Source organism: Microchirus variegatus, assembly GCF_963457635.1.
Source record: "Microchirus variegatus genome assembly, chromosome: 8".
Taxonomy (NCBI): Eukaryota; Metazoa; Chordata; class Actinopteri; order Pleuronectiformes; family Soleidae; genus Microchirus; species Microchirus variegatus.
This window is the reverse complement of record NC_139809.1, coordinates 17793716-17809302: the sequence shown is the minus strand read 5'-3', so window position 1 is coordinate 17809302 and position 15587 is coordinate 17793716. Positions and strand designations below refer to the sequence as shown.

The 15587-nt window shown below is 40.2% G+C and overlaps 2 protein-coding genes across 2 annotated transcripts in view; both read right to left on the bottom strand.

Moving 5' to 3' along the window:
* Window positions 1-2005: 2005 nt before the first annotated feature.
* On the bottom strand, window positions 2006-11372 carry LOC310931133 (apoptosis regulator BAX; the record flags this gene model as incomplete). Its single annotated transcript, XM_083894243.1, has 6 exons — window positions 2006-2341; window positions 3116-3220; window positions 4288-4420; window positions 5740-5901; window positions 8235-8283; window positions 11276-11372. The coding sequence occupies 6 exons, from the start codon at window positions 11370-11372 to the stop codon at window positions 2243-2245; spliced, it is 645 nt and encodes a 214-aa protein (XP_083750369.1). The 3' UTR covers window positions 2006-2242.
* Window positions 11373-14497: 3125 nt separating this feature from the next.
* The window catches only part of LOC310931132 (bromodomain-containing protein 1-like), a gene marked incomplete at its 3' end in the record, with an annotated part of 17287 nt that continues 16197 nt past the window's right edge, over window positions 14498-15587 (bottom strand). Inside the window, exon 12 of the mRNA XM_083894242.1 lies at window positions 14498-14512. Within this exon, the coding sequence (XP_083750368.1) occupies window positions 14498-14512 (15 nt within the window). The remainder of the gene's footprint in view (window positions 14513-15587) is intronic.

Sequence of the window (15587 nt, the reverse complement as noted above, 5' to 3'; positions counted from 1 at the left end):
ACCTTCACAAACCCCTTTATAGAATAGAATAGAATGCCTTTATTGTCATTATACAAGTTGTACAACGAGATTTACTTATCAGTACAAAGAAATGCAACTGCAGCCCTGTTTTTTGTTTTGAGTTTGGCGTCAAATTCCTTTTCACATTATTTTTATTGTTTAGTTTCAGAGACAAAACAAAACAATTTGAACAATTGTTTCAGACTCAGCTAAAAGGCTACATTTACATCTGCCATCCCTGAGCAAACAAACAAGACATTTAAATTCAATATTGTCATAAATGAATACAAATATCATTTACTCTGAACATGTGTTTGTTAATAGCTACTGTACATATTGTATTGTTTTTACAACATGACAAAGATAACGAATGAACAAATACATCAAAACAAGCTGAATCCCCCCAGACACCAGTTTAGTCCAGTTACTAGTGTGAGTCCCTGTTGTTTATGTCCATCACACATGGAGTCAGTTCTTGTTACTATGGAAACGATATTGTTGATCTTTTATTGCAGAGGTCGTGTTCTCTAAAGAGAGACTTATAGATAGCTCAGGCAGGTATTAGTTAGTAGTTGTGGATTGTGCTGTAGTTTAATATTATGTCCTCCCACTCTACAGAAGCATTTGTACATCACACACTCTGCTGGTGGAAAGATCTATTTTCCTGGAGAGGAGGAGTTGTTTTTTTTACCCACATGAGACTGAAGACATTTCTCTCAGATACGTTTTAATTTAACATACTGTATTCTTAATAAATATGAATATTTTTAATAGTGTGAAATCAAAGATCCAGTGTGTTCACCCCCACCCAAAAAGACAAGAAAAGTTCACACACAGCAGTCAGTGGTTTAGTCCTTTGAAAATCATGTGAACTTAAGAACTTTGTGTAAGAAACCATTATAAAATGTTTTTTTTCTGGTTCTTAATCAAACATAGAAACAAATAAAAGTCATGGCCATTATGTTAAGTTGAGTTGAGTCGGTGGTGAAGTTTTATGGCAGTTCACACCAGTGATGTCGAGTCTGGATTTCATATTTAAAAGTGAGAACAAGATGGTGTCAAACCACTTTTCCCAGCATTTGGAAGTTGTACTAATTAAAATGCAGATGTAGTTCCAGGTCTTTTCACATTTTTTTATGACCACTCCAAATCTGACCAAGACTTAAAAGGAATGGACCCGATATGTGGGGCCTCCTTTATAAAGTGTGCGTACGAACAAAAAACACTTTGTATTTAGAAAAAAGCAGCTGGATGGGAAACGTGCAGACCTTCACAGAAGATAGACTCTTGTACGTAAGCTGAGAATTTTACATATATTATTATTATTATTATTATAATGGTATTTTCATGTTTTGGGTTTCATTTCATTCCCATGTTACAAAAGATTCTCTTTTGTTGTGAAGAATGTAAATCTGATATAGGCAACACTTTTCCACTTCACCACTACCTTGATTTCCTCTTTACCATCATCGCCTACAGCTTTATCCTCCACCTTTGGGTCACATTAAAGGCAAAGTCACCCTGTGGACATGTAGAGATGAACAAACATTCACTCACACCTATGAGTTGACAGTGGACAATAAAAGTAAAGTGGGACATGCATGTGCATGCTTTTAAAAATAAGAATATTTATATGCATGAGCACTTAAAATACAATAGTGACTTGAATCCTGCGCACATTTTTATAAATGAGGCTCCAGGTCTCGGGGGGGGGGGGGTTTAGGTCTTCAGACACCTATAAGACATGACCTGCTGACAGCCACTGCAGCCACTGTTCTCATGAACAAACTGAAGAAATGACACAGTTGGCTGTAATGGCAGCCACTTTCATACAGGTCAGATTTGATTGGTCACATTCATCAACCACAAGTGTCTCGCGTCCGACTTCCATGCCCCGTCCTCTGAGACCATGAGCAAACTCTTCTTCGTTTGTTGCCGTCCAGTGCAGACTCATGACAACATCACTCACACGGTGACGGACGTGATACCTACAGCGTGTGTGGTGATCTAAGTCCACTAATCTGATTTGTAAATTGGAATTGATGATTGGATTCTCCATCCACACACAGCCCTGATTGACAGTTAAAAAAAAAATCATATGAGTCACGTCAGCTTTGGGAAAGTGACGGTAGATACCTGAAAAAGTCAGTCCACAACATAACCTAACACGAGCTCCTGTGGTGAATGAGTGATGGTTGTAATTGATATACAGTAAAAAATGATTTGAGATGGGAATGCGGCCTCAGTGTGTCTTCCTGTAGTAAACAAAGGTGACTGCCAGGACCACTGATGCTACCATTGCTACTGTCCTCCACCGAGAGAAGCCACGGATCACCCCCTCCTAGGAAAAGAAAATGAATAGTTTTTGCATCTTGTTTAGGATCTTCATATTTATATTAGTTCAACTAATACAACATGTGTATGTAATTCTTAAATAGACCTGGTGTTATAGACGCTTTCCCACAGCACGTGACAGCATGTAATAGTAGAAGAAACACAGGTTTTAACAGTCACATTAATAGGGGTTCTAGTCCGGGTTTAAGAGAGCCAGGGTTCAAGTGGAAGAGCAGGTCACGGCTGGATTTTTTCCTTTCTTTCCAAACTATAACCATATTTGCCTTATATTCCGGATGTGTTCCAATAAGGTGATTAATTATATTATATGGTCATTGTGGTCATGCTAAAACAACAAGTGACTGATGGTGATTAATTCATTCTAGGAAGTCAAAGCGCAGACTGAATTAATTATTTTATTACCTATCTAATGTTTCTATTTTCTGACAATTTAACAATTTCAGAGAGAATTCATGAACAGAGAAGTCTCAGAGAGTGCTGTGGTGATTTTAGGAGCTTTCTCTCATGAATCAGTCTCATGTCATTCTGAGGAGCAGCTGTAAACCCTGCGATTTTTTAATATTCAAATTATATTCGACTCCCGTAATTGGTTGAACAGCCCGAGTGGACGTGGTTAAAGTGTAAATGTGTGACATTCTCTACGAGGAGTTCTATGACATCCTGAGCAGAACTGACCATGTTCTTCTTCTTTCCTCCTCAAACACAAGAAGACATTTCTCTGTTCTTGTGGACAATGTAGAGGCCTTAATGCGTCACTTACCCAGCCTCCCTGCTGTACTATCCAGGAGTAGAGCATGTCTTTGATGACCTGGAGAACCCAACTGATGACTGTTCTGATGTTCTCTAAATGGTTGGTGGTCAGTGACTGTAAAACACAAAGACACAGTCAAGACAGCCATCAGCTACACAAACCAACGTTCTGTGCATCTTAATCTGTAGTCTATGGTAAACATGTGACATGTGTCCCTGACTAGGTAACAAGTCATGCTCAGTGTGTCTTTGGGACATTTTCATTGGATCAAATGTGTTAGGGTGATGCTCCTGTCAGTGTCCCTGACCGAGGTACTTGGCAAATGTGTCCCTAGATTTAGCAGAGCAAGCGTCTCTTTCACTTGGAGCAGCACGGTGTTTATTTTTGTTGTGTAGCACTAAACTTTATTTATTTTGAATTTGTGTGGTTTCATCAATCAATCAATCAATCAATCAATCAATGTCTTTATTTATCCCCAAGGGGGCGATTAGCTTTGCAGCAGTAAGAGCACACAAAGCACAAATATACATGCACGGAACACGTAAATTACATTAAATTACAAATAGTAATAAAAACCTAATTTTAAAACACTATGGTTAGAAGGTAAGGCCATTTCACCATGGCTACCTTTTCCTCCTGGCATTTAAAATGTGTGATCGTCATGTTTGCTGTTTCATTTGATCTGATAGTGCACTATTGTTTAAATAAAGTTTGTGGTTTGATTATATCTGTTCTTTTCATTATTTTTACAATGTAATATTGCCTTTGCTAGTCCGAGCAGTTTTATATTAAGATATCAACACCGTAGTGATACCATGGCCCCAAAAACCGCGATACATACCGAACCGTGGGGAAACCATACCGTTGCATCCCTAATATACATACATACATACACACACGTCAGACTCAGAACCATATCTGATCATTGTTTGTATGTGTGTGCTGCTCTGATGCAGAAAAAGAGTCACGGAATGTACCATTTTTCAGGATGAGAAATCACCTTTAAACAGTCAAAGCTGAGCAGTAAAGTAAATCACAAAAAGATTAATGGACATTACAGTGAAGTAACGGACAGGTCTGTGAATGAAGGCTTATGATGAGGGGTGATGGAGGTGACAATATGATTGACTCGTGTACAGAGGATTGTGATGTGTGTGTAGACATCTGCTTCACTATGTTACCTTGTGTATGAGTCTGTAGGCCAAATGGAAGAGTGCCACTATTCTGCCCCAGTTGATTCCATCAGCAAAGATATTCCTGGCCACCTTCATGAAGATGTCCTGAGCACAGTCTCCCTGGACCTGGTTGATCAATCTGTCAGAAAGAAAGAGACAAATTCAAAGTCTGAAGTTACAAATGATTCTACAATGGTCCACCATTGGGCACCGTGGAAAGGTCACCAGTCCATCACAAACAACCCTTCACTCTCACATATAAACCTTCCAGTCCATTTAGAATGTCTGCATGCTTTGGGACTGTGGGAGGGAACTGGAGCGCCTGGATAAAAGACCACAAGCACTGGAGAACTGGGTTTCCAACTGGTGACCTTCCTGCTGTGAGGCAAATGGTCGAGCCAATACCCTGCCATGTACAGTCAGGTCCATAAATATTGGGACATCGACACAATTCTCTTTTTTTGGCTCTATACACCACTACAATGGATTTGAAATGTGCTTTAACTGCACACTTTCAGCTTTAATTCAGATTTACATCCAAATCAAGTGAATGATTTAGGAATTACAACACTTTCTATAAGTGCCTCCCACTTTTTAGAGGACCAGAACTAATGGGACAAACTAAACAATCATAAATCAAACTTTCATTGTTTAATGCTTGGTTGCGAATCCTTTGCAGTCAATTACAGCCTGAAGTCTGGATGGCATAGACATCACCAGACTCTGGGTTTCATCCCTCTGTATTCAATCTGGTGAAGTCTTCTTTTAATTGTTGACGTTGAAACACATACACCTTCCTCCTGGAGAGGGTTTTTTTTCTTCTGTCGTCCACCACAGTGGTTTTCTGTGGTCTTCCAGGTCCTTTGGTGTTGCTGAGCTCACCGGTGCATTCTCTCTTTTTAAGAATGTTCCAAACAGTTGATTTGGCCAAATCTAATGTTTTTGCTATTTCTCTGATGGGATTGTTTTGCAAGGAGCTTTTGAATGACAGCTCCTTGGATTTCATATTGAGAGTTAACAGCAACAGATTCAAAATGCAAATGTCACTCCTGGGATCAACTCCAGAACTTTTACCTGCTTAACTGAAAATGACATAACACAGGAATAGCCCACACCTGTTCATGAAATGGCTTTTCAGTCAATTGTCCAATTACTTTTGGTCCCCTTAAAAGTGGGATGCACATATAGAAAGTGTTGTAATTCCGACCATTTGACCGTTCACCTGATTTGGATGTAAAAACCCTCAAATTAAAGCAGAAAGTGTGCAGTTAAAGCACATCTTGTTTGTTTCATTTCAAATCCATTGTAATGGTGTATACTGTAGAGCCAAAAAGAAGAGAATTGTCTCAACATTTATGGACTGTAGCTTTTTAATTATTACTATAAAAAAGAAAAAAAAAATCACTGATTTATGTTATGCTGCTGGATTAACCAATGAAAACATTGAGTAAAGCTTACTGTTGCAACTCAGCGTTCCTATTCATTTCTTCTGCAATCTTGAGCAGCTGTAGAACCACTTCCTTGATGTGTGGATCCTGTAGTTCGTTGGGTTGACCTCCCAAATCCTCAGAGTGGACCTCCCGGCCAGGGTCCTCTGCGGCGATTCGCTCAATCACATACCTATGACACACGAAGACAAGAATAGAGACGTCTCTTGTACAGAACACATATTCACTCGGAGAGAAGGACAATTCATAGGAAGATAATATCATAATATTTATGAATAAATGACTCCATCTGTGCTCTCCCATGTGCATGTCAACAAAAAGAAAGCTCCATATCTCTCATCAAATTCTACATGATTGCCTCAGTGTACAGAGAGCTGTTAAGGTTGTTAAATGGAACATACGCTTAATCTCCAGGTTCCCAGTTTGAACCATTGACAAAGCTATGAAATTATCATCTGACTTTGTCTGGATCCATTTTTCCAACAACATATGTAATTTCCAACCTTACATAACACTGAACCCTTCTCAATAAAATTGACCAACCTAACACATTTCTCCATACATAGCATTAAGAGCACAAAGTTAAATGTTGGTGTCAGCTGACACCAGAGCACCTTTTTCCACATGGTTTGTGGCAAACTGCAGATGGGAATTCTTACGGCTTTCATTTTAGTGGCTTTCTTCTTGCCACTCTTCCATAAAGTCCAGATTTATGGAGTGTATGACTCATAGCTGTAGAGTCATATGTTGTAGCATGAAAGTTACGAATGTAACTACGGTTCTATGAATCCTGGATATCTCCATCTCACGCATGCGCATTTCGAGTACCTAATACCAACATAGTCACCTATGACCCCCCCATGTGACACCGGGGTCGTTAGAGGATCTGTTCCCTGAATCTTCTTGCGAAAACACAAGGATTCTGAGTGACGGGACGCTCTGGCGGTCATCCAGGATTCATAGAACCGTAGTTACATCGTATATTTTGTTCTATTTCATCTTTACTGACCGTCAGAGGCGGTGCGTAAAGCACTGGATGACTCATACCAACAAGGTCACAAAGAATCCAACACCCACCTCACTCACCCCTGAGGAAGAGGGGCACCACTCTGTGGCACCATCGACCATTTCATTTTCAGGAAGAAATAGCAGCCGCATAGACTCTCAAAGTGGAATGAGAGCAACCACCATCCAGCAGAGACTGCAGAAACTCAAGAACAGTCGCCACAGAGCAACACACTGGGTCTACTGCCTTATCCCTGCACCAGTCAGAGAACAGCTTCCACATGTTTTCACACTGAATCCGAGTAGATGGCGCCCTGGCATTCAGAATTGCACCCCTGACTCCCGAAGTGCATACCCTCAGTAGAGGGTTGGGCCCTGAAGCAGCCAAACCCAGAGCTGGAGGCGCTATATAAATACAAACCATTTACTAATAAAACTTGTGTAAACTAATCAATATTGAAATGTACATTGTGGTGTGACAGTGGTGTGAGTCTGTTGTGCTGAAGTAATCTTTCTGCCAACCACCAGCAACCTCCCTCACTGTTGAGGAAATCTTTAGCACTTTAATTTTCAAAGTCTCTCCTGAATGAAAGTAAAACTATTATTTAAATCTGAAATTAAGTTCCCACTGTCTTGCCAGTGGTGCTGTGCAATACATGGGAGCACTCACATTGTGTAACTACAGGTACTGCAAATGTAGCCATCACCACCTTGTGGCGCAGCTGCATTACTACAAAATACACTGACTCAAATAACCCAGTCAAGGAGAAGGTTTATTAAAACTGGCTCATCTGTGTAGTAGAAAGAATATTTGAAGGAAGTGCATTCTTGACCGAGAAAGACAAAAAATGTATTTCTGCTCACACAGTATATGATGTGATATAGTTGTCAACAGTAAAGCGACAACGTCAAAGAAACGTTTGATAGACAATTACATAGAAGTTATATAAAAGTAAGTTATTAGCAGCAGAAGTCACCTTGTTTTCCCTTGAGAATAATGTCTGTTATTCAAATGTTTTTAAAGTTATACATAGCCTATTATAGAGAAAATTAGAATGTTTTATAAAAGACGGCAGGACGGTAAAATTTGTACCAGAGCCATTTCGGCCACTGCCATTCGTGGGTCGGGCCCCAACAAGTATATTTATGTATGTAATTGAATGTTGTATATGATACATTTAATAATGGGATAATTATGACCAAATGTCTTATTATTACTGTTATAAATAACATTACTAGCAAACATATAATATATTATAGTCTATCACCTCGGTGGCAGCTGTGTCTAAGGTACACACTGTGTTTAAAAGACAGTGAGGTTGTGGGCCACGTTTTCATTATAACATAATATTAAGTGGGGGGCCGCATGTAATCGATTGGGGGGCCACATGTGGTATTGATACTATAGCCACATACATATATTAACTGAAATGTATATTATAAAGAATGAATATATTGATGATTTGAATAGTAAACTGATTCTGACATAAAAGGACTTACCCTCTAAGAACCACTGCTCCCTGCTCAAGGATTGGATCGTCAATGACATCTGAAACAAAAACGATTAACCAGTGACTGCATAATAATAATAATAATAATGAAAATATAATAATAATAATTATAATAATAATAAATTATCAAAGTGCTGCATGTTAGGGAGGAAAAGAAAGTTAGAATGAAAAGATATAAGGTGTTGAATAACTGAAAAACCAAACTTTCAAATGGAATAAAAAAAACAAACACAGAACTTGTTTACCTGACGTAGAGCTGGGTGATATGGAAATGTTCTTTAATACGATATACTGTTCTTATATCATATGATAGCCATATATATATACACATATAATCACATTAATATTTCAGGAACTCTCTTCATACTATGTGTATTTATTTATTTCTAAAAGAGAGAAAAATGAAATGATGTGTGATGGAAGGAAAAGGTAAAAGGGCGGTCTATAAGACAAGGTCTATGAGACGAGGTCTATGAGACGAGGTCTATGAAACAAGGTCTATGAAACGAGGTCTATAAGACAAGTTCTGTGAGACGAGGTTTGTGAGACGAGGTCTATAAGACGATATTTATTAGGCAGCCTACTCTGTACTGACTTTCTATATGGACATGTATGAAAAATAATAAATAAATGAGAATCAGTCATATGGCGAACAGCAACCATGATAACTTGACACCATTCTACAGCAGCTTGATTAGTTTCATATCATCTACAGGTAGGCTATGTTGTGTTAGTAACGTGTTTTGATTTGTATATATTAATATATTTAATTTTAGAAAGTGAGATAATGGTCTGGAAACAACACAAACATTTTTCCATACTCTTTTCCCGTTTTCCATACTTATCCAGACCTGGAAATTACTCAAATTAAATTCCATACTTTCAATACTTTTCCATGCTGCGTAGGAAACATGCTGGGAAAACATCTAATGCTATCTAATCATGTTGTGCATTCACTCGTGCCACAACAAGCAACACGAATTCAAGAGGTCTGCCCCTAACGTTGTTATGACAGGATATGCAACAGGGCCAAACACAACTCCTCTTCTCCTTAACGTCTAATAACGACCATGCACACACACAATACATGGCTCCAACTTCTTCACCGACACTTTGCCACATTTTGTCTTTCTTATTTTGTCCCGGTAAGAGAATCAGTTGTATCGTATCACAGAAATAATCAGTCTTATCATTATCATTATCATTATCAATAAAGTTATCGTCGAAATGAAATGTCACTCGACAACGAGCAAGATTGACCAAGCCCTAATCCAACACTAAAGCAGACTGAGACATAAATGGACCCACTTCTCCCACCTGGTATTGGCACAATAACTATCAGATCTCTTGTTGAAGTAACTTTGGTATCTTGGATAGAAATATAAGTTTTTACTTCAATGTGTGCAATGTAATACTATTACAGTATATATAGTATAAACCAAAGTGCCGAATCAACCAGGCAGAATTCTGATGATCAGCTCAGATGTAACGCCGCTAAATGACCATCCATGTATTTACTAATCCAGACGGAAGAAGAAAAACTTGAAGCTCACGTCGTCATCTACTGAAAACCTTCACACAGTTCACTCTTGTTTTGTCTCGTGCATGAACAGACTGCATCATTGCTTTGGTATCGTTGGCTCTGCCAAGGCGTTTTCCTTGTTTACATTTTGTTTGGCGTACCTAGTGGTCTGTCCTGGATCAGAGGCTGAAGACACTGCCAAAATAGAAATGATCATTCATCACATGGATTAGGGTTAACCCACAGTACTACATACACATACAATAATTGTTCAGGTAAAAATGTTACCCTGTATTAGTTTAAAGCATGAAGTTTAACGTTTTAATATGGAGAGATGTCCTTTTCCAAGTCTTTTTGAGGGGATTAAGGGGAGGATTGTTCCTCCACACAGCTCTTCAGTGTCTTACTGTTAATCAGAGTATGAAGATATTGACCTTTGATGGATAAAATCACCAAAACACAATAGGCAGCAACCATATTGAAAAACTTGCGTTCACGATAACATTAAGAATAAAGCAGTGTTGAGTTCATTCACTGTGTGACAGTCAGTGAATCTTTCATTTGATCATTTCCACCTGCACTTAAGCACTTTAATCCACTGTGAGCTGTGTCACAGCGACACATATGGGCTCCAGAGGCGCAGCTTGTGAACAGGCAAAGTAGGCAACTGCTTGGGGCCCCGAGCTGATAGGGGGCCCCCCGACACTCGGAGCCTGAGGGCTGTTTTTACTGAAATGTGCAGTGAGCAGCCGCCTCCCTGTCCCCCTTAAAAAACAATGGGCGATTTGCAATGACATTTCAGTAGGAAACCTCCCTAAAGGGGCCCCACCTCACTTTAACCTGTGTGAAGTTATCATTCTGCAAGTTGGAAAATTAAGAGGATTATTTACAGTGTAATGCATATATTTTTTACTCAGTTTATACATGTTTTTTTTCAGTTATTTACAGTATGTTATTGTTCTATATATTTATTTTGTTTTATAATGTGGGTTCTTTACAGTGTAATTTTTTTTTTTTACTAAGTTTATATAGTTTTTTTAAAAGCTATTTACAGTATTTTATTGTTCTTTACATTTATATGTTCACATACTTTTTAATTACAAGGTTTTTCATGTTATTTCATTCATTTCGAGAGAAAAGAAATTGAACTCATACATTTTTCGTTGGTGTCAGATTATTTATAACATAATTGTTGGAAGAGCCCCCTGGGAAATATTGCTTAGGGCCCCTACAGACTCTAGAATCGCCTCTGATGGGCTCAGTAAGCCCACAGCAGTCTCTCACACAGGACACAGGGAACTTTCTTCTTCCAGCAGAGTTTGTTAGGCGAACTGTCGCTGTAGCTCCGGTGTTTGGACGGTGGTCGTAGGAATGAATGGACACGTAGACTCACATTCATAGACCATAATAATATTAAAGCAGAATAAATCCATTCTAGTCGCCTTTACCACGGGGCGGAAGTAAGCAGGTCGCTCGCTCGGTGTGTGTGTGTGTGTTAGTTCACATACCTTGTCCTCCCACAGCGCCCTGGAGCTCCTGCTCTCCCGCTGTCTCCTGTCCCTCTGTCTCCTGTCCCTCTGCCTTGTCTTCCCCGCTGTCAGACATCTGTCCGTCGGGCTCGTAGCTCACGATGAAAGGGCAATTATATGTTTTCCTCCGACATTTAACGCTGGCTACGCTCGTTAGCAACACCGACTATGCTTCGGAACACGGAAGTAACAAGTGGCCGCGCCGCCGCGCCACCGCGCCGCCTCGGCCCCGCCCCCGCCCCACTCCCGTCTGTCTCCAGTGGGACGAGAGAGTTCGCCGTTTTTTCAGTCATTTTTATACTGGTTTGAAAACGTAGGGATGTCAATAGATAGAAGAAAATAACAAATTAATCTCACATTTTCAATTTCATTAATCTAGATTCATCGCGATTAAAGGTGCATTATGTAATAAATCTAAAGCAACTGGCCATAAAATCCTCCTAATATGTCACAGAGACTCAGGAATAATGTTCATATAACAAACTGAACTCAACAACAACAGTACAGACAAAATATTTGCATTAAAAAAAATATTTTGCAGACTGCAAATCATGTTTATGTTTTGAAATCATGTTCTGGCATGTGGCGCCACCTACTGCCGTCTACCAATCATTGCTGTCAGTAGAGTCTCAGCTGCCGAGCAACCACGGGTTGCCAGTTACGTCAGAAAACGAAACCTTAGAGACCTCTGTATTTTGAATTTGAATGTAGTAACTCTTTTTGGCCACATTCTTACATATGGCACCTTTAAATGTTTGAGAGAGAGAAAACCAACAGTTGGTCACTGTTGGTGATGTTGAGGAATTCCTCAGCTCGAGGGTCAGGATCACAACTTCCATTATTCCTTATCTATAAACTGTGTCACAGGTCACTTTAGTTTTATCGATGGTTCTGCCCAACAATCTCTCACCTGTCTCCATCTTCGGCTACTGTCTCGGTGTCAGTGGCGTTTCGAGCTTGAAGGACACCCTAGGGGAGCGCCCCCTGGAAATTAAAAAAAAACCCAATACCAATACTCCAGACTTCAGGCTGAAAAGCCTGTCAATGTCATCATATACAGCCCTGACTGTACATCAAGTGATGCAGGGCGTGAAACAGTAGGTGGCGTCAAAGGCACGTTTAGCGAGCATTTTTTGTGAGTAAATACAATTGTATAAATACAGTGAAGAGGTGGGTTAAATAATGAGGACACTTGCAGTCAGTGATTCAATAATGTATTTTAATTTCAGTATTTTAGTATAAAATCCCACCAGCCTGCTCTTGGCTGGTTTCCACTCCCATTGGCTGTAACTGTGGTTTATCCCAGAGAATCAGCTAAAGTACCAAATCTATTTACACCAAACATCCACAATGCAAAAGTCTTCCTGCCACTGCACCGCCAAAATAAAACAGCAAACACTATCACCTCACCAGTCAGATTTAATGCTATTAATCCTAAAATAAAACACTCACACACACACACACACACACACACACACACAGCAGTGGAAGAGCAGGGGCCTCCACATGTGGCTCTTAGTGTGCCCATAGTATTTTAATACAATACTCTATAAAGTAATGCATTATACATTTACTGCTTTACAATAAATTAGTACAGGCACATACGCTGACTGTAGATCACTGCAGATGGAAAAGATGATCATGTGACTCGATCACAGCACACAAACTAAAAGCCTGAAAACCTGAAAGTGGATTAAAAAAACATGTTAGTGGGAAACTGGTTTTTGGTTGAACGATGCACTTCAGGCAATTTTAACTGTGAGCTCTTCCATATAACTTTTTATATTAAATATGTACAAAACAAAGAATTATGAACAAAATGTCCAATTAAAACACACAAGTAAAAAAAAAAAAGTAATGCCAATGACAGGAGAGAGAGAAGCTTGACAATCCAATAAGTTACAAAAGTAAAATAAAATATTTTAATACAGTATGAATGATTGTTTTTTTTCTCTGTTGAGATAGCACCAGCTGAAACACACAACATGTGACCAACACTTGAAGAACACACAACATGTGAAGAACACACATGAAAATCAGACATGTGAAGAACGCACAACATGTGAAGAACACACGTTAAGATCACACAACAGATACTGTGCAGAACACACAGTATGTGAAGACAACGTGTGAAGAACAACATGTGAAGACAATGTACCGGAACTGAGGGAGTAAATAAATTAGTGTCAGACGTTGTAGAGGATATTTACAGGAGTTGCTGCTTTCACACACACACACACAGGCTTGTTTTTATATCTCAGTGAGGACACGTAATTGACAGAATTCTCCCCCTAGCCCCTGACCCTAACCTTAACCCTTACCCTAAAACCAGGCCTTTGCCCCCGAAAAAGCCCTTTAAAGTAGCGGGGGCCAGACAAAATGTCCTCACAGGGTCAAAGTGTCCTCACAAGGTCAAAATGTCCCCACAGGGTCAAAATGTCATCACAAGGTCAAAATGTCCTCACAGGGTCAAAGTGTCCTCACAAGGTCAAAATGTTCCCACAAGGTCAAAGTGTCCCCACAGGGTCAAAGTGTCCCCACAGGGTCAAAATGTCATCACAGGGTCAAAACGCCTCACAGGGTCAAAATGTCCCCACTAAGATAGGTTGTAAATGTTTTTGGACCTTACAAAGATATAAATCCAAGTCAACACACACACACACAGGTTGATGGCAGTGAGATTGTTGCAGCAGTCTTGCAGCACATTAATAAGGAGTTCAAACTCCCACACATTCATCAGGTGGACACCTGGGAATTTTCTGTCCTCACAGCTAGAGTGATGTTGCACCCGCTAACCGAGTCGTATCCATTGCATAGCTCTTTTAAAAACTAGTTAGCCGCCATAAGCTACAGTATTTCAGACAGGGGGGGACAGATGTGCAGGGAGGTGTTCAAATCTATCTACTCAACATGTCAAGTGTATTGTTTGTGCGTATATTTGTGCAGGTGTTGCGTATGACCCAGAAACACAGCATTTACGCAGTGGCTGTGTTTATTTTTTTTTTCCTTTTTTGGGGTTGAAGGGTTCAGTCTGTGGTGGTACGAGTGGTGCTTGGCTCCAGCTCACTGCTGATGCAGTTCAGGTGGTTCATGGCTTTGTTAAAGGCGAACTGCACAGCTTTTTGGGTGTGGGGGGAGCGAGCCTCCGTCAGCTTCATCCGGTCAAGTGTCTGGCTGATCCCGAAAGGAGCCATCTTGGATCTAGGAAGCCATTGCCTGAGGGGAGAGACAACAGTGGTCAGTGGGTGACAGAAGTCACAGGACACAGCTGGTGACCCTCACTCCACACTAAATCTGTTTTGTCTTTCTAACAAACTGCTGTGATCACTTTTTTTTCCATCGAGAAAGAGGCTGTGTGTCACCCAGAGACAGACAGACGGACAAACGGATGTCTCAAAAGCCGAAGATCTGTCTAATGCTGCGTTCCAGAGCCCAGCCAAACCAGTTGGACGTGGGACTTATCCTACCTACAACTAGAAAAAGTGCACTGGAATACCTGTGGAAGTGGGAACTCCTACTCGCGAAGTCGGGGCTGATCGACCTACCCCGACTTCACCAAAATTACGTCTGAGAATAATGGCGGCGCCCATGGAGTTACACGAATAGGCTATAAACTTTCTGCGTGTAGACTTGTTTTAGACACAGCAATTTTATCGCAACTTGTTTTTCATGTTATGGCGTGGAATTATGTTGTCGTTGCTATCTATCGGCATGAAGATATGTAGGGCTACGGTAAAAGTATGCTCATGACGTTAGATATCGATATGTAACGTTTTTACATATACGGTTCGCTTGTGTATGCAAGTAGAAACTGAATTGCTGACAGTCAAAATGCCTCTTCAAACATAAGTCTAAAGCGCTGCGATCGTCCATGTTTTCTAACATTCAACTTCAATTGCTGGAACGCTTTGAAGTAGGAGCTATTAAAATTAAGGTAGGATATGTCCCACATCCCATTTGTTTGGATGGGCTCTGGAACGCAGCATTAGGCCCTACAACTGCACAAAGATGTCACTATTTTCATGTTAGAATTGAGTAGCCCCACAATATCCAAAAGCTCTACTATAGGCTCAACTTCCACAGGACATAGTGAGTCATCTGTGATGTGGGAGATAAAGCAGGTCATCAGTAGTGACCTCAGCAGTGAGGAGGAGAAAGAAACCCTGCATACAGCCTCAGCACTTTACTGTCTGAGAGAGTGGGGAGGAGGAGATGATGATGCTAGCTGGAGACGGTCATTTTCATTCTACCTAAATAGTAATATATGTCTGGGCTTGAGATATTGATAAAA